The 19,371-nt window shown below is 46.6% G+C and overlaps 1 protein-coding gene across 3 annotated transcripts in view; it reads left to right on the top strand.

Annotated features, from left to right (window-relative positions):
• Positions 1-19,371, top strand: part of AIFM3 (AIF family member 3) — a 53,432-nt gene that overhangs the window by 12,592 nt on the left and 21,469 nt on the right. Inside the window, exons 3-9 of one of the 3 annotated variants that reach the window (XM_060269413.2) lie at positions 9,399-9,566; positions 12,427-12,640; positions 14,878-14,987; positions 15,496-15,605; positions 16,314-16,358; positions 16,713-16,809; positions 17,657-17,769. In XM_060269413.2, coding sequence (XP_060125396.1) covers positions 9,399-9,566; positions 12,427-12,640; positions 14,878-14,987; positions 15,496-15,605; positions 16,314-16,358; positions 16,713-16,809; positions 17,657-17,769 — 857 coding nt within the window. Of the gene's footprint in view, positions 1-9,395; positions 9,567-12,426; positions 12,641-14,877; positions 14,988-15,495; positions 15,606-16,313; positions 16,359-16,712; positions 16,810-17,656; positions 17,770-19,371 lie in introns of those variants that run through there. The other 2 variants (XM_060269416.2, XM_060269415.2) reach the window with 2 other exon arrangements.

A 19,371-nucleotide genomic window follows, 5' to 3' on the forward strand; every position in this document is an offset into this window, starting at 1 on the left:
GGGATTATTAAAGCGATTGGCTAATCCTCCCCAAAAAACAACGAGCACAATGCACAGCGGTGACTTTAATGGAACATTTGGGGCTTGGAAAAGCAGCAGGAGGCATTGCTAAACAAAGAACTGGGACCTCGAGTATGGGGTCGGGCAGCAGGGAAGGAATCTTTTGCCAAGAAGTTGCCATAGTCAAGGACAAAATACGGGATCTGGGGTTCCTGCAGGCTCTTTCTGTTCCCAGGTGGGATCCAATCGCATCCCAGAAAATTCAGGTTGCGCAATTATAGTTGATTGGGAGGTCTTGGCAAAAACAAGAGCCAGGGGCAGTGCAATGGTTAGAGCGACAGACTAGGAGACTAGGACCTGGGAGACCAGGGTTCAAATCCCTACTCAAGCATGAAACTCACTGGGTGATTTTGAGGGCCAGTTGCTGCCTCTCTGACCTTAACCTACCTCGGGTAGTTGTGGGAATTAAATGAGGACGGGGAGAACTGTGTATGCTACCATGAACTCCTTGGAGGAAAAGTGGGATAGACATGTAATAAACAAACAAACAAACAAACAAACAAACAAACAAACCAACCGTGGTCAACCAATCACTACAAAACCTTTTTAAAACACACATTCTCCATCACAATGGCTGGCTGTTAACCAGAAGGTTGGTGATTTGAACCCACCTGGGGATGGCTGCGGGCAGGTTTCATGCATTGCAGAGGGTTGGACTAGATGAGTCTCAGAATCCCTTCCAACTCTACAATTCTATGATCTCTAGTAACCTCAGCTGTGCCTGTTGTCCAAAAAAACCCAATAAAGACCTGAAATTCCTCAAACTGTAAGGGGTATGTCCACAGTCATTCATGTCGCTTGTTAATGGCCAAGAACAAACACCCAGCTGGCTTTGACTCTGGATTCCAGCAAATTAAGCTTCCTTAATTTAGCCCCGCATCGCCTGCAGCAATTATATGCCCCCTATGGAGTCAGCCAGCCCATGCCCTCGTGGAGTCTCTCGCTGGCATGCCAGACCAGAAAAGGATTTTCCTAACAAATACCCACAGTTTTGGGGTGGGCTGCATTTCCTAACGGGGAACTTCCCAGAGGTCGCATGGTGCTGGTGTAGTTGGGAAAAGAGCCGAAGATGGTTTGGGGCATGGGTGAAAGCCATAGCTGCCAAGTTTTCCCTTTTCTCGCGAGGAAGCCTATTCAGCATAAGGGAAAATCCCTTTAAAAAAGGGATAACTTGGCAGCTATGGTGAAAGCTGGTGGGGCAGAGGGCGAGATCCTGTCTTTGTGCAATTGTAGGCTACAGCTCTGCGAAAGGCAGTGGTTTCTGTACACAGGCACACACCCATATCCATCCAGACAAGACAGTGGCCTTATCACAGGCATAGACCCATGAGCATCATCTAGTCCAACCCCCTGCCATGCAGGAACCACGGGTTCTCTGCCTTCCCATTGGATCCTTACAACAACCCTGCAAGGTTGGTGAGGCTGGGATTAAAACTGCCCTGCTCAAGAAACATCAACGCTCCAAGTCCTTTGACTTCAAAGGTGCTGGTTGGACCATTTGGGACTTTTACATTTATTAATTTTTTAAAAAAAGAAGATGTTTATTTTAATTTGCAGGCTTCCCCCAAGTATGTAGAAACTACTCCTTTCTTTGAAGTGGCCCCCTTTTGTCACTTAAACAGATTGTCACACCGCCACTGGAGTTTCCTGTTAGAAGAAATGATGTGGCAAGGAGAGAAAGGGCGTTGCTGGGTCCTTTACTTCCCTTTCTCTAATTATATATAATTTTATAATTATACTAGCTGGCCCGGCCACGCATTGCTGTGGCTCATCCCTGTGATTTGCCCCACCCTGTCCCAACCCACGACCTTTCCCGCCCCCTCCTCCCCCCACCCCCAGCCAGGAGAGCCCCCACCTCTACTCAGCCTAGTCTGCAAAGTCAAGCCGAGATGTTGTGGAGAGAGAAGCTTTCCTGCCTGCAGTACCAGTGTAGCCGCTGCTAGAGGCCGCTGTTGTGCAACCTCTCCTGTACTTCCAGCATCCCCAGCTGTTTGAGTTTTGTGTTTGGAAACAGTGGGTTTTACCTGCTTTACCTGCCGTAGGTGTGACATCTGTCTACGCAAATGGTATGCAAACCCTTGGATATTCACATGTGACGTTGTGTCCAAATGTCAACGCAATCAGTCAAGCGGTTGCGGAGAAAGGTCATAAAACACAAACATGGACCTTTTACATTTTTATATACAGTACTGTATATAGATATGTTGTTGTTGTTTAGTCGTTTAGAAGTGTCCGACTCTTTGTGACCCCATGGACCAGAGCACTATATTTTCATCCTGCCATTCCTCCAAGGAGCTCAAGGTGGTGTCCAAGGTTGTCAGCCCCCCCCCCAATTTTATTTCCCCCCAACCCTGTGAGGTAGGCTAGGTCGAGAGATGGCAGCTGCCCCCAACCGTCCAACACTGGAATGGACTCCCTCGGAAGGTGGGGAACTCTCTGAAGGTTTCAAAACAGGGTTTGGACAGCCATCGGTGAGGGATTCTTCAGCCGTGATTCCTGCATTGGAGGGGGTTGGAATTGATGACCTTTGAGGGTCCCTTCCAACTCTGCAATTCTTCGCGTGGCTGAGTCCTAGTCCAACTTTCTAACCACTGCAGCACACCGCCTGTGCTGCCCTCCCCCTCTATCGCAAGGTTGCCGCATTTCCCCCAAACGCCTAGGAGACGTGGCCTTGCGTGGGAAGGAATTGTGTGCTGCAGGGAGAGCTCTTGGTAAGCGAGCCTTGCGTGTAAGGTTGCAGCCTTAGCTGCCTGGAATCGTGTTGGCAAGGCTGGTGCTGTTACTTATTCATCTTGGCCGTCGTTACTTATTTATCTCCATATTTTCTTAGCTCCAGTGGCGCTCTGCAGAAATGCAAAGGCAACCGGACGTTGCAGGTGTGACTCTGACATTTTAGGTTGCCTTGCATTTTGGATGTTCTGTCCTTAATGCCTTCAGGATGTGCTATTCCTCATCAAATCAAGGCAACTTAGCTTTAAAAGAGGACTAGGCAAGTTCATGGAGGAGAGGGCTTTTGGTGGCTACAGGCCATGATGACTTTGCCCTGCCTCCATCGTCGGAGGCAGTAATGCGGTTGCTGGAAACTACAGGAGGGAAAAGTGCTCAGGGCCTGCTTGTGGCATCTGAGTGGCAACGGTGAGAACAGGATGCCCGGACTAGATGGGTCATTATTCTGATCCAGCAAGCTCTTCCTATGAGGCAGACAGGCAGAGACCACTTCATAGGGGGTTAGTGGGGGTGATATCAGCCAGATTTCAGAAACGCTGGATGAAGCCAGTCTGAATTATGGCAGTTTATGTACATGCTGAAGTGTGAGGGTCTTCTGCTTGCAACTATTTTGGGGGGAGATAGGAGGAAGCACCCCAAAAACATGAAAAAACCTCAATCCTCCTCAGGTAATTTCCTAAAAGCAAGGGTATCGTCGTACCTTGGTTCTCGAACGCCTTGGTACTCGTATGTTTGGCTCCCGAACACCAAAAATACGAACACAAGTTGTCGAGTAAAGACGCTCCAGTCCACACTGTCTTTAAGAGTTTTATTGTGCATACTATTTACAGTGCAGAGATAACAGAAAACATGACCGCCTAGTCCGATTCAGAACCTGGCAATGGCTGCCGCCTGCTTTTCGGCCAGCATAAAAGCCTGGGCACCCCAAAACGCCGCCCCTTCACCCTACGTGAGGGCGCGTGCCTCAATTTGGGCACCGGAAGGAGAGGTCTCCCCTCTTGCTGGCTGGGGCGGCGCCTGGGCTCCGGCGTCTCGCTGCGCCCCTCATCTGCTGACCCTCGACCAGAGCGGTGCCAAGGCTCTGAAGCGTCTCTGAGCCCCTCCTGCACACTCTGTGCCCCATAGTGTTGCCAGGGCTCAGACACCTCACTGAGCCCTCTCTCCAAACTGCTCCATTCCTCATTCCCTCCTCCTGACTCGCTGCTTGTGCTGCTTCTAGGCGAAGTGCTGGTCAGGATGACAGGGGGAGGCTCCCTGTAGGGAGTCCCCCGACACAAGTGTTCTGGTTTCCGAACATTCTTTGGAAGCCGAACGTCCGATGCGACTTCCTCGGCTTCTGATTGAGTGCAGGAAGCTCCTGCAGCCAATCGGAAGCTGCGCCTTGGTTTTCAAACGTTTTCAGAAGTCGAACGGACTTCCGGAATGGATTATGTTCGAGAACCAAGGCACAACTGTATTCCATCCCTTTTACTGACTGGTGAAAATGCACTGCATATTTCTAAAGTGATGAAGTTTCAAAAGTCTCCTTTTCAGGATAAATTATGCCACCCATGTCAGATGGATTCTTCCCTGGGAGGGCTCTGTTCCCCCAAAGACAAATGGCTGATGCTTTGAGATTGGGAGAGGGGGCAGGAAAGACGCCATCCTGTGCTCATCTGTGTGTGAGAGAGGAGTGCTCTGTGCGGAACAATTTTACAACTAGCGATTTATCTCTGTCCCTGTCCCTTATCTGTAGAATGCACAAATCTTTTCTACCTGTTTAATCTTTTGACTGTTCAATAGCTTCAGCTATTGTCTGCTTGGTTCACACCCTTGAGAGATCTGCTCAATAAGTTTTGAGCGATGGGATGGGGGACCCTCGGCTTGACAGCAGTACGCGTGAAAAGGATCAAGCAGTCTTAGTACACCACAAGCTTAACACGAGTCAATTGTGTCATGCAGCGGCAAAAAGGCTAATGCATTTCCAGGCTGCATCAATAAAAGTATAGTGTCCAGGTCAAGGGAAGCCATAATCTGTTCTCCCAGCTGGAGTCTGCCACAATTTAAGAAGCATCTTGACAAGTAGGAATGTGTGCAGAGGAGGGCAACCAAGATGATCAAGGGTCTGGAAACCGAACCGAACGCTTGGAGGGCATTGGGTCTGTTTAGCCTGGAGAAGAGAAGACCTAGAGATGATATGAGAGCCATCTTCAGACATCTAAATGGCTCTCCTATGGAAGACAGGGATGTTTTCTGCTGCTCTAGAGGTAAAGGTAAAGGGACCCCTGACCATTAGGTCCAGTCGTGACCGACTCTAGGGTTACGGCCCTCATCTCGTGTTATTGGCTGAGGGAGCCGGCGTACAGCTTCCAGGTCATGTGGCCAGCATGACAAAGCCGCTTCTGGCGAACCAGAGCAGTGCACGGAAACGCCGTTTACCTTCCCGCTTACCTTATCTACTTGCACTTTGATGTGCTTTCGAACTGCTAGGTTGGCAGGCGCTGGGACCGAGCAACAGGAGCTAACCCTGTCACAGGGATTCGAACCGCCGACCTTCTGATCGGCAAGCCCTAGGCTCTGTGGGATGGTGTCACCTGCTGCTCTAGAGAGGCAGACCCAAACCAACGGATTCAAATGACGAAAAAGGAGAATCTGACAAAGCATTAGGAAGAACTGTCTGACGGTAAAAGCTATTTGACTGTGCAGCAGGCTACCTCAGAAGGTGGTGGACTCTCCCTTGTGTGAGTTTTCAGACAGACGTTGGATGGGCATTTCTCAGGGATTCTTTAGCCATGCTTCCTGCCTTGCAGGGGGGTTGGACTAGATGACCTTTGGTGTGCCTTCCAATTCTACAGTTCTCTGCAGTCTTGGCTTTGCTTCCTTTGCTGTGTTGCGGTTGGGCCTGCTTTGAGGGTAATAATAATAAAAAAAGCTTGAATCACAACTTTAACGTCAAGAGATTACAGCTGACTTGGACTCTGTGCTCGTGAATCCAAATTTCCACCTATAAAGTTCTGATGAGTCCCATTCTAAAGAATCACTGCCTTTAACTTCCCCCTTGAATTGCTTTGACATTTTTTTTATTTTTAAAAAAGACCCTCATATTTCTACTTCCATTTTAGATCACTTTTCTTAAGGTGGGGTAAGAGGATTACGACACTTAAGCCTGTGTGTGGGGAGGTTCCCCCATCAGGTGCTGCTGCAATCCTGCTCTTGATGCCGGAGAATAAATTTCTAAGAAGTAAGAGCTTTACCAAAACCACGTTCTTTAACTTTTCCTCAATCCGATTGGCAGGGCAGAGTTGTCCTTGGACTCTGTTCTGAGAGGTTAAGCCCTCTTTGGAGTTACTAGGGGAAAACGTTGGCTATGGGAACACAGCTGGCAAGGGTTTAATCCATGGCATGTGACTGTGATTTTTTGTTTTTTGTTTTTGCTTATTGGCCCATTGGCTGGCTTCTTTGAGGCCTCACGAGATTTAACTGGAGCCAGGGCTCACTCAGCCCTGCAATGCACAAACCAGCATGGCAGGGGATTGGACTGGATGAACTTTGGGGGTCCCTTCCAACTCTACAATTCTATGATTCCCATTTTACCCATACATGCAGATTTTGTACAAATTGGTGTCCTCCTCCAGCCTCTTTTTAAAGGGGTGCTGTCAGGGTTGTTCAGACGACTCCTGAGTAACGACCTTCCACATACTTGTCTTTCAAAAGTCTTTATTGGTGCGCGCTATTTACAGTGTAGTGAGCTGTCACTTCATGTCTTCTCATTCCGTTTCAGAATCCGGCACTGCCCCTTTTCGCGACTTTGACCAACATAAAAGCCTCGGGACAGTGAATCTCCTCCCCTTTCTCCTCCTCCTTAATTCTGGTGTCGGGGAGGAAGGGTCTACGATCTGTTTTCTCTCTGTCCACCCTTCCCGCCTCTCTCTCTTCCCGCCTGTGGAGCAGGGGCTCTCCCATGCTGCCAAAGACCTGGTACTCCTTCTCTGTCTCCTGACCATAGCTGCCAAGTTTTCCCTTTTCTCGTGAGGAAGCCTATTCAGCATAAGGGAATTTCCCTTTTAAAAAGGGATAACTTGGCAGCTATGCTCCTGACTAGCCCCTTCAGACCCCGCGCTTTCATGACTGCCTGGAGATGGACTGCTCCTGATGAGAGGGGGGGGGTTCTCTATAATCCCTCCCCCTTACAGGTACGGATGCATAAATAGCTACCCTACTGAGAGCAATGTGGCCCCTCTGCTCCCAGGCCTAGGGCCTTGGCCCAGTATACCTGAAGGAGCGTCTCCATCCCCATCATTCAGCCCAAACACTGAGCCCTCTCCCCTCTTGTAGTTTCCAGCAACTGGCATTCAGAAGCATTGCTGCCTCCTACTACGGAGGCAGAGCACAGTCATCGTGGCTAATAGACATCGTTAGCCCTTCCCACCAGGAAGCCAACCAAGCTGGTGGCCATCTCTGCCTCCAGTGGGAGTGAGTTCCACAGGTTAATTATGCACTACACGGTTGGGCAACTGAGAACTGCACACCTTTTCTTATTGATTGTCCCGTGGTTGTCCTCAGATAATCTTCAGGGGGGAACCTGGGTCAGCGTGTACTTTACTTACCTGGTAATCGGAAAAACAAAGATTGAAGTCACAATATTGACAGAGGTTAAGACACTTGCCCACATCTCCAAGGTGTCTAAAGTTTACTTCAGACTTAAGTGCGGCACCCTTTCACACCTTTTGTATTCTTAGATGTTAATGTTTTATCTGTCTGCCAACTCGTTTACATCAGAAATGGAGAAATAAAGATGCAATGGGGGGTGGAGTCAAGGCAGTGGTTTATTTGTTTATTTAGAAGGGGGAACAACAGAACTTTAGAGCCCGGGGTGGGGAAATTTGGATTCAAGGGTACAGAGTCCGATCCAGCAGGGTTCTTTTGTTCCATCACTGTATGGTTCATTTGCTTCCTTGTAGAGAAATCAGGGCTCCTTGATCACTGCAGATGGTGACAGCAGTCACGAAATTAAAAGACGCCTGCTTCTTGGGAGAAAAGCAATGACAAACCTAGACAGCATCTTAAAAAGCAGAGACATCACCTTGCCGACAAAGGTCCGTATAGTTAAAGCTATGGTTTTCCCAGTAGTGATGTATGGAAGTGGACCATAAAGAAGGCTGATTGCCGAAGAATTGATGCTTTTGAATTATGGTGCTGGAGGAGACTCTTGAGAGTCCCATGGACTGCAAGAAGATCAAACCTATCCATTCTGAAGGAGATCAGCCCTGAGTGCTCACTGGAAGGACAGATCGTGAAGCTGAGGCTCCAGTACTTTGGCCACCTCATGAGAAGAGAAGAATCCTTGGGAAAGACCCTGATGTTGGGAAAGGTTGAGGGCACTAGGAGAAGGGGACGACAGAGGATGAGATGGTTGGACAGTGTTCTCGAAGCTACGAACATGAGTTTGACCAAACTGCGGGAGGCAGTGGAAGACAGGAGTGCCTGGCGTGCTCTGGTCCATGGGGTCACGAAGAGTCGGACACGACTAAACAACAACAACAACAACAACAACAACAACAACAACAACAACAGAGAAATCAGGGCCTCTGGAACTACACTTGTTCCGCATTTGTAAGAACTCGATCTTTTAGTGTGGAACTTTGGAACTCTCTGCTTATTGATACCAGGCAGGTGTTTTTGCGGGCACACATGCTAATCCCTGTCTGGGGTGCCTATCCCTTCCCCCCAAAGAATGAGACCAGAGACCAGAGACCAGAGTATGGGTTCAAATTAGCCACAACTTTATTGAGCTTCAGAAGTGGGAAACTTGGCAATTATGTGGCAAGTATTCCTGTCCTTGTAAAGTGTTTTGTCTATCTTTTCCTGGTTGCTGCTGTTTTCCATCATGCCTCGGGCAGAGCAGTGAAGAGCAAATCTCTTAAGCGGACAAAAGGTGTTGATGGGCCATCTGAGAGGACATAGGTGCTGACTTTATGGGGCCCTGGGTGAGCTAGCACCCACAAAATTCCCCATGAAGGGGCCGGACACCCACAAATTTTGTTGCCAGGGCCATACACGCTGCATGGCACCCATGGGCCCAGGTACCCACAGCAGGGAGCCCAAGCTGACACTCCTTTGGCCTGGGGAGACAGATGTTGCCAAGGTGATAGGGGGTGTTTAAGGTGATGAAAAGGGAGTCGGGTAGAAGGGGTTATGGGAAGAAGAACCAGGGAGTCAGGCTGGGATCCATCTTTTGGGCAGGCTGGCTGCAGAGCTGACTGGGAAAGATGCCTTGGAGAGTTCCTTAGCAGGGTGTTCTGGGAAGAAGAAATACTGGGATCCATCTTGGGCAGGCTGGCTGAAGGCTGGCTGCACTGCTGTAGGGGACAAACCCCCCTTGAAAGGACCATACTGTAAGATCTGGACTCCCTCCAGGCGGACTGCAGGTGTAAATAGGTGAATAAACTCTATTTCGTAAAACTAGCAACAGTCTCCGCCGTGTCTCAATTCTCCAGAGGAACACAGACCCTGAGGGGCAGGCACCCGACTTTTGTAACAGTATTCTCATTTTAGCAGGGCCCCCGTAACATTCCTGCCCCAGAGGATATGAAACCGCAATCTACTAAAGCTGACCATTTTTAAATCCGCAGGACCGGATAACTCGCACCCAAATGTTTTAAAAGAATTGGCTGAGGAGCTCTCTGAACCGCTGAGGCTGATTTTAAGTAAATCATGGAATACTGAGGATATTTCAGAGGACTGGAAAAAGGCTGATGTCAGTGTCCCAGTGTTTAAAAAAAGTAAACGGAATGAACTCGGTAACTATAAGTCAGCCGCTGTTAACATCAATCCTGGGTGGAAATAATTACATAATGCATTAAAATGAGGATCCACTTAATCAAATAATTACAGGGTCTTAATACCAATAATTAGGGCTGGCAAATGATTAAAGCCCTCTCCCATTGATTAATAATTTGCGTTTCATCCAATTAATTATTTGATTAAATCTAGATTTTTGCATATCAGCAAAACCTCAGCAGAAGAGCCCGTTTGAATTCCTGGAGAATTTAGTTTAACCACTCATAGTTCAAAGGAATATCTAGAACTGATATGGCTTTTTATCATCCAGTACCTCGGGACCAGAAAAGCTTTGGGAAAGGTTTGTTTTCAATCAAAATCGCTCATTAAAATTGGCACCATCATTGAATCCACCCAGTGTACTGATCAGCCACTGATTAATATCTCCATCACTGATGATAATGCAAATCAATAAGGTTTTAGTGGGGCGTTTTGCCCCTCCCAAGCAAATTTGATACACACTTTGAAATTGGAGTACAAACATGATTGATGTACCGTAAGTTGCTGCTTTAACATTATACACCCCCCTGTAAAGGGTCTGAAACAACTCAGCATCACATTCAGTTTGGTGACTGGACAAGGTAATGTGAAAGTCCACCCAAAGGATAATATAATTCAGTGCTTTATAATTCTGGATTCATAGAATTGTGGAGTTGGAAGGGACCCTGTGGGTCAACTAGTCCAACCCCCTGCAATGCAGGAATCTTTTGCCCAACATGGGGCTCGAACCCACGACCCTGAGATTAAGAGTCTCATGCTCTACCGACTGAGCTATCCCAGCTATAAATGTCATGGTTGCCACTTTTTTAATAGCGTCCATGGGAGCCATTTAAAGCATGGCAGGACAGCCAGATCCTGCTGGACTATAACTCTGTAGCTTGTTAAGGGCACTGAGAGTTGCTAGGAGATTCCTATTCATCTCCCAGTTTCTGGAAATCACGGGAGGGACGAGTGCTCCTGCGTTCGAATCCTGCTTGCAGGTTCCAACAGACATCTGGTTGGCCATTATGAGAACAAGATGCTGGGCCTTTGGCTTGCTCCAACAGGCACTTAAGTTCTTATGCAAAAGCACTTAGCCATGGCAGTGATCATTTCACCTGTTGTGTCTGAATAAGCAAAGGCTTTCTCCATTCAGGTTTTTTTTTTGGTGTGTCCTCTCTCCAGTTATGTGTGTGTTTCTGCTTGTCCCTTGGAGCAAAATAGCAAACATCAAACACCCTCAAAATAGCTTAAACTGAAGAGGATCTCCCTCTAAGCATTTTTTGTCTTACAGCAGAATCTCTCTCTCTCTCTCTCTCTCTCTCTCTCTCTCTCTCTCTCTCTCTCTCTCTCTCTCTCTCTCTCCCTCCCTCCCTCCCTCCCTCCCTCCCTCCCTCCCTCCCTCCTGCCCTCACACACAAATTCATGTCAGAAAACTGTGCAAAGGTTATTCTGAGATGGAACCAATATTTGACACCAGTCCCCCTTCTGTCTCTTTTCCTCTCCCTCCTCCCTTGCTTCTTTAAGAAGCCCATTTGTTTATAAGACCGTGATGTCAGGCTCTGGTTTAGTTTAGTTTCCTGCTCGGGGTGTCATTTTTTCTTTCTCTGCATTTCTCCCTTTTCCAGTCATAATTACGGGTATTTATCCAGCAATCTGTGATTTATTTCCACCACCACCCCAGCTCCCAAACTTGATAGCATTTCAGTGCAAACTTCTCCTGATAAACACATTTTTGTATGCAGCCTTGGCTGAAAATATGCACATTTTTGCAAGGCATTTGCCTTAATAATATGATGCATATTTTTGTATATTAATTTTCACTAATTTTTAATGCACATTTCCCACAGATACATGCATTAATTGGTCGGTTGCTGGAAACCTCAGGAGGAGAGAGTGATGTTGTGCTCAGGTCCTTTTTGTGGGTTTTCTGTTCGGCCACTGTGAAAACAGGAGGCTGGATTGGACGGGCCACGCGTCTGATCCAGCAGGCCTGAAACTGGCGAATGTTAAGACATTTTGCAAATTATCAGTTGAAATGTTAATTTTATTGTTTATTTTTTTAAAAAACAAACAAACACAATACTGCTTAATATCATAAAAATCTCTCGAGTGCTTTACAGGAAAAACAAACAAACAGTAATAATAACAATTGAAACAGCAATGATTTCACTTAATATTTTGAGCTGTTAATCTCTTTCAGAAAGAATTACTACACCATTCTGAGTCGAAAAGCTTTTGTGCCCAGGCTAATTCTCGGGAATAATTTCCTCCAATTTATTGGCGCTAATTGATATTGATATGGATAGATATGAAATATAGACTATGATATAATGTGCAGTTGGGAACATTGACAATAGGACCCAGGGAGGGGATGGGCGGGGGGAGGTTTCGAAATTCAGAGAAATCTCTTTATGTGAAAATGTATTTGGTTTTGTTATAAATTTATATTTGGAAAATCAAATAAAGGCGATTTAAAAAAGATATTGTAACATTTGCACCAGGCAGTTAAACTGATTTAGCTGTAGTAATTTGGTATAAAGCTCTTGTGATCATTAAATGACAAAAAAGGCAAACATTCAATAAGATCACCATATATATACTTGGTCCACCCAGCTCCATATTGCTTACACCGACTAGCAGCAACTTTCCAGGGTTTCAGGTAGGGAGTCTTTTTCCCAAGCCATACCTGGAGACGTCAGGGAATGTGTACCTGGGACTTTCTGCATGCAATATCTTTGAGCTTCAAAAAGATGACCTACCAATGGGCAGAGCCCAGTGCTGGGAGGGACATTTGACCACGATGTATAACGGAGAGAGGGTTTCTCTTTGCTTCCGCAGTTGAAGTGAAAATCGAAGTGGTCCTGCCAGAGAAGGAGAGAGCCAAGGAGGAGATGTCGCCCAACGGGAAAGCTAGCCCCATCATCTACAAAGCCAATGGTACTTCTCGCCATTTCCAGCTGGAGGAATACCCGGTCGCAATCAACCCTTACCGGAACCTGAAGGACGTGGTTGAAGCCTCTGTTTGTTATGTGAAGGACCTCGACAATGGACAGTGAGTATCTTAGGCACATTGCGACTGTTACCATACACTTCATACTGATAAAGATAGGGAAATCCTGTTCAACAGCAGCAACGATAATAGTAATACCCTTCTAAATTGCAACCCAGCCAGATGAGTGGGGTATAAATATTATTATTATTATTATTATTATTATTATTATTATTATTATTATTAAATCAGGACATTACCAATATTTCTATCTCTGCAAAATCCTTCAATCTAGTTGTTGTTTGCTTAAATTTGGACCTAGAACGTCCAGTGGGGTTTTTGTTTTTTTTAACTTAGCCAACAGATTCCTGTCCCGTGTCACCACCTGCATTTTGAAAGTCCTCTCGTCTTCAAAACTGGTTTGCTATCTGATGTGAGGCACTGGTGTTTGATAAGCCCAAACCCCAGTGCTTCCCTGGGTATTCAGAGCTACCTGTGTGGGTTTTTATTCCAGACTTCCTTCAAAAAATAAGTCGTAGGGGTTTTTTTTTTTTTTACCATTTGTCTGTGTTGTCATAATGAAATTACACACACTTTGCGGTTTTTTGTCTTGAATTGTAGCAGGGTTTCCTGCCCCCCCCTTCCTGGTGCGGGTTAATTCTTTGCATAATTCCTGACACTATTTCTATGAGGTGCATTTATTCAGGTTGCCAGACTCAATAGTGGACAGGACTTCTGTGCCTTTAATTGCCCTGCTCTCTTTTGAGTCTGGAAACCTTAAAGAGAAACCAGCAGACCGTTTGCTTGGAAATTAAACAGAGGGTCTGCTAGTTTCTCTTTAACATTTCCAGACTCAAAAGAGAGCAGGGCAATTAAAGGCACAGAAGTCCAGTCCACTCAGGGCCAGCCCTAAGGCAAGGCTGGGTGGCGCAATGTGCAATGTGCCAGGGTGCCGGGCCACTGGGGGGCGCCGTGACCGCTAGACAGCCGTGCTGAGAAACGGGGCGGGGGGGCGCCGGAGGGATCTTTGCACCACGGCGCCAGGGCGCCAGACATGCTTAAGACGGCCCTGTGTCCACTATTGAGTCTGGCAACCCTAGCATTTATTTTTCTGTGTCTTTGCTGGAAGCCGCCCAGAGTGGCTGGTGCAATCCTGTTGGATGGGCGGGGTATAAATAATAAAATGATGATTATGGTTATGATTATACCCCACCCATTTGACTGGGTTGCTGCAGCTACTCTGAGCAGCTATATATATATATATATATATATATATATATATATATATATATATATATATATATATAACATACATATATAAATATATATACACACAGTATATATATAAAACATAATAAAACATTAAGAAACTTCCCTATACAGGGCTGCCTTCAGATGTCATCTAAAGATTGTATAGTTACTTATCTCCTTGGTTCGAGGGTTGCATAACTCCATACCCTCCAACATTTCTTTGATGAAAATAGGGGCATCCTAAGGAAAAGTAGGGCATTTCAGGATCAGTTCAGAAACTGGGACAGCATTTGTAAATCTGTAAACACTTGGAGGGTCCATGTTACATACCACCTGTCCCTCCTTATTTGCAAGTAAGCTCGTGTGATTTTCATTTAAATCAGCTTCTTCTTTCTCTTCTCCTTCTTTTCTTTTTCCTTCTCTTTGTTTTGGTGATATCTCCAGCTTAGGTGGTTTACATGCAATTTCTCGCTTGAAGATAGATCAGTATTTATAGTCCCATTCTGCAGATCAGGAGACTGAGGGATTATCCTGTCTTCACATTTCTAGGCACAGGTCTGGGCTTTCCAGGTCTGTGTCTAAGCACTTTCTTTTTTTGCCCTCGCAAAAACCTGTTCTTTACTGCTAAATCGGAACAAACAGCAATCCCTGGAAAACCCAAATTGCCATTTGCTCTGATTCAGCAGTAAAGATTGAGTTTTCCTGGGGAAAGTGGCAGGCTGTAAGAAAGAAAAAGTCCTTGGATATGGACCAGGAAAGTGCAGACTTGTGCCTAGAAAGTGTGGGGCAAAAGGAAAATGTAGATTACTGTGATAAATGTGAGACTGAAAGAGAGAAGTCTGAAGCCATCTCAAAAGATTTGAGGCGTGATTTGAACTGTGGGCCTTCCTGGCTCCTGGCTCCATTGCTTAGTCACAGAAGGGCTCCACATGACTCTCATTCTCAGCCGAACATCCTTGACTTTGCTAGTCTCCCTGTTAATCGTGCACATGTAAAACTCAGGTTTCCTTTGAGAAAATATTGACGCTGTTTTAATTCTGCCTATCTAGGATGCGAGAGGTGGATCTAGGCTGTGGGAAAGCACTTCTGGTCAAAGAAAACGGGGAGTTCTATGCCATGGGCCACAAATGTCCTCACTATGGTGCTCCGTTGGTGAAAGGTCAGTTTGCCCTATTATGAAAATAACACTTGTTCATTAAAAAAAAGCTTTTTATAGAACTGCAGACTTGGGGAGTCCTTGTGCTTTCTGCAATTCTGTCACTGGAGTGCTGGGAAAGGTGACTTGGTTGCAGAATGCAGAATCCTGGCTTTCATTTTTAAAAAGAAACATGCAAGTTTCTAGCCCTCAAGACGTGCTTGAAAGTGTTTGGGCAACAGCTGTTGAAGGCTTGGATGGGTGGCTGAAAAGAGTATTGTGAAGGCACCGGCTTGATATCAGTAAGCAGGGAGATGCTGCCACACTAAAATATAGGGTTCTTACAACTGTGGGTGTTCTGTGGCACCTCCAACAGTTCCAGTTCCATAGGGCTGGGAATGTCCCCTGCCAGAAACCCCGGAGAGCTGCTACCAGTCAGTGTAGACAACACTGAAGAAGATGGACCAATGACAGCTTCCTATGTTCCCATGTAGACTCATTTTGACTTGTGTTCCTCACCTCCTTCCTGCAGGGGTTTTGTCCAAAGGACGGATACGCTGTCCCTGGCACGGGGCTTGCTTTAACATCGGCACAGGTGACATTGAAGACTATCCAGGCTTGGACAGCTTGCCGAAATTTCAGGTAAGACCTCCAGGGTTAAGCAACTGCACTGCTTTGAGAAAGGCACAGCAGGGTAATCACAATCTCCAGCATCTGCCCCAGGGGGCAAAATGCCTTCAGTGATCTCCCTTTGTCCCAGAAAGGGTAGAAGGATTCTTTACTGGTGAGTCTGCTCTGTGCAAACTGAGTTTGGTGTCCAAGGTGCCGCAGTAGAGATCATACTGTCTGCAACTCAAGGGTTAACTCTGTTAGCGTTGAAGTCAGTCAGCCAACAGGGAGAGGGGGTGGTGGTGATGTTGTTTAGCAGAGTGGCGTGATGTTCCCTGAGGTAACACTCTGATTGGCTATGTGGCACTGAGGGAGTTTCTCCTCTGTATGTTAGGTTGAATGTCTCTCTGCTACATAGAAGTAAGACAAAACCACTTTTTTTTCATTCTCCTCAACTTATATACACTGTTCTGTTCACTTTCTTCAGAGCACTTTTATATACTGTAACAGTTTGCAGGTGTGAATTGCTTTTGGTGGGGCAATGTGTGTGAGGCATTTTGCCAGTCTTTCTGAATCTCATTCTCTTATTCTTATTCTTATCCTGATTCTTATTCTTATTCTACCGCCCTTCGTCCTAACATCTCAGGGTGCTGATAAAAACAAATAAATAATCAAAACAAATATGATAAACTTTGATTATAAAACCATTTTTAAAAAGAGGAAATCGATTTATATTCCCAGGTGAAAATCGAGAAGGAGAAAGTGTACATCAGAGCAAGCAAACAGGTGAGATGACCGTTGAGATCCCTGTAAGGTGAAACCTTACCGCATGTGCCTAAGCCTCTTTACTCAGAAGTAAATCCCACTGAGTCGTCCAATGGAACTTGCTGCTAAGTAAGAACAAATGGGTCGTGCCAGTACTGTACAGAGCACCGCCCAAAGCCAAAGCTTTATCGGGGATGCTTCTCCTGAACAAAAACAGTGTGGGTGTGAGTTGGCAGAGGAATTGCAGAACTGTAGATTTGGAAGGGACCTCGTGGGTCATCTAGTCCAACCCCCTGCAATGGGGAGGGGGGAATCACAGAAGTCTAAATGCTTTCATTGCCATTTGATGCAGTCTTCTTAATGGCCCCGCTTCAGGCTCTTCAGACCCAGAGGCGGACTAAGATGATGGCCAAATGCATCTCTCTCAGCAACTATAACATCAGCAGCACAAACGTACTCATCATCGGGGCAGGTACTGTGAGGCAGAGTGGGCTGCAGAAGCAGCAGGGGGGGGAGTGTTGGGTGAGGGGTGGCTTCACTGAAGAGATGGCACCCCCTTCAGGTCAGTTGCTGTACTGCAGGGGTGTGTGGACCTTTTCCAGCTGGAGGGCCACATTGGCTACTGGGAAACCTTCTCAGGGCCAGAAGTCAGTGGTGGGCGGGGCCAGAGGCAAAACTGGGCGGCGCATTAGATGTGAATTTTGCCATTATTGTTGTTGCTGTTGTTCTCATTATTTTATTTTATATACCGCTTACGTTGCAAAATGGTTTGCAACTATACATTTAATCCATAATTAAAATACAGACGATCCTCGTTTTGTACAGGGGAAACGTTCTGGACCCCCACGCATGTCAGTGGGACCTGCATAAAGCGTATTACCCCGCTCCACCCCCATCCCACCATTTTAATGACATTTTAGGGATGTTTTAGCCATGTTTTGGGGTGACTTCCGGGTTCGGCGCCATGCACACATCCATCGGACGCGCATCAATTGGCTGTTGCCTGTACACAATAGCATCAAGGCATTCTAAATTAAAATATACAATTTATTTATTTTATTTCATTGTTAGAGTGTCAGGCTTGGACCTGGGAGACCAGGGTTCGAATGCCGCCACTCAGCTAATGAAACTCACTGGGTGTAACCAGGGACCAGTCACTGCCTAATGAACCTCGTAGGGTTGTTGTGAGGAATAAAAATGAGAAGGGGAGACCCACATACAACACCTTGATCTCTTTGGAGAAAAATGGGAATAATAATAATAATAATAATAATAATAATAATAATAATAATACATGAACAAATATACTTCTTTCACAGGCCCCGCAGGACTGATGTGTGCGGAGACGTTACGGCAAGAAGGCTTTTCGGATAGGATTGTGATGTGCACGATGGACAGGAACTTGCCCTATGACAGACCCAAACTAAGCAAGGTTGGTATTCTCCACTTCGTTCTCCTTGCATCGATTAGGGCAAATCCTAATCGAGGAAGAGCTAACTTGGTGCCATCTAGAAATTGTCGGACTACAAATCCCATCAGCCAGCATGGCCGATGGTCAGGGATGATGGGAGTTGTTGTCCAGCAGTATCTGGAAATCCCCGCATTGGCTACCACTGGCATAAGCTCTTGTAGACTACAGTCCTCTTCAGCAGATGCAGGAGGTGTTATCTTGAGTTACAGGCCTAGAAGAAGATGATATCGAAATACAAAGAGGTGAAGGAAGAAATGGGACATTTGTCCTGTGATTTGCAGGCACGGGTCTGAAAGCTTCTCCATTCATCCTGCTGCTTTTCCTGGGAAAACTCTATTGTTTACTGCTGAATCGGAACAAACATAAATCGGGTTTTCTGCAGGTGGACGTTTGCTCTGATTCAGCACAAAACAGAAGGGACTCAGCTATGCAGCTGCGAATACAGTGGTACCTGTGGTTACAGGCGCTTCAGTTTACAGAAGCTTCAGGTTACACTTCCCAGTAGTGATGTATGGAAGTGAGAGCTGCCTGGACCATAAAGAAGGCTGATCGCTGAAGAATTGATGCTTTTGAATTATGGTGCTGGAGGAGACTCTTGAGAGTCCCATGGACTGCAAGAAGATCAAACCTATCCATTCTGAAGGAAATCAGCCCTGAGTGCTCACTGGAAGGACAGATCCTGAAGCTGAGGCTCCAGTACTTTGGCCACCTCATGAGAAGAGAAGAATCCTTGGAAAAGACCTTGATGTTGGGAAAGATGGAGGGCACAAGGAGAAGGGGACGACAGAGGACGAGATGGTTGGACAGTGTTCTCGAAGCTACGAACATGAGTCTGACCAAACTGCGGGAGGCAGTGGAAGACAGGAGTGCCTGGTGTGCTATGGTCCATGGGGTCACGAAGAGTCGGACACGACTAAACGACTAAACAACAACAACAACAACAACAGGTTACACACTCCGCTAACCCAGAAATAGTACCTCGGGTTAAGAACTTTGCTTCAGGATAAGAACAGAAATCGTGCGGCAGCAGCGGGAGGCCCCATTAGCTAAATTGGTACCTCAGGTTAAGAACGGACCTCCAGAACGAATTAAGTCCTTAACCCGAGGTACCACTGTATAACATTTTAAGTGAGTTTTAAGTACATTACACAAATGGGACTGTCACGGTGGCCGGAGTGGACTACTTCAGAGTAACGACGCCACGCAGCTCTGCATTTTATTCTTTTATTGGTGCTGCGTATTTACAGTGCTCAAGTCATTGCTATTTACACGGAGTGATGTGGTCAGTCGGTTTCAGAACCTCCTAATGGCTTTTGGCGCGTCTTTCTCCAACACAAAAGCTTTGGCAGACCCATCCTCTTGCCCCTCCTCTTCCTGCGTAATTCTGGAGTTGGGGGGATGGGTCTTCCCCCCTTGCTTGCCCCTTCCTGTCCCACCTGGGACCCTGGCTCCACTACCTTGCCTGAGCCTCGGACACGACTTCCTGCTTCCCCACTGGAATCGGAACTCTCCCTGCTTTCCCCTTTGCTCGGGGACGGGCTTGAACTCAGGAGGGGAGGGACT

This window comes from Zootoca vivipara, chromosome 16 (assembly GCF_965207765.1).
Source record: "Zootoca vivipara chromosome 16, rZooViv2.hap1.1, whole genome shotgun sequence".
NCBI classification, from domain to species: Eukaryota; Metazoa; Chordata; class Lepidosauria; order Squamata; family Lacertidae; genus Zootoca; species Zootoca vivipara.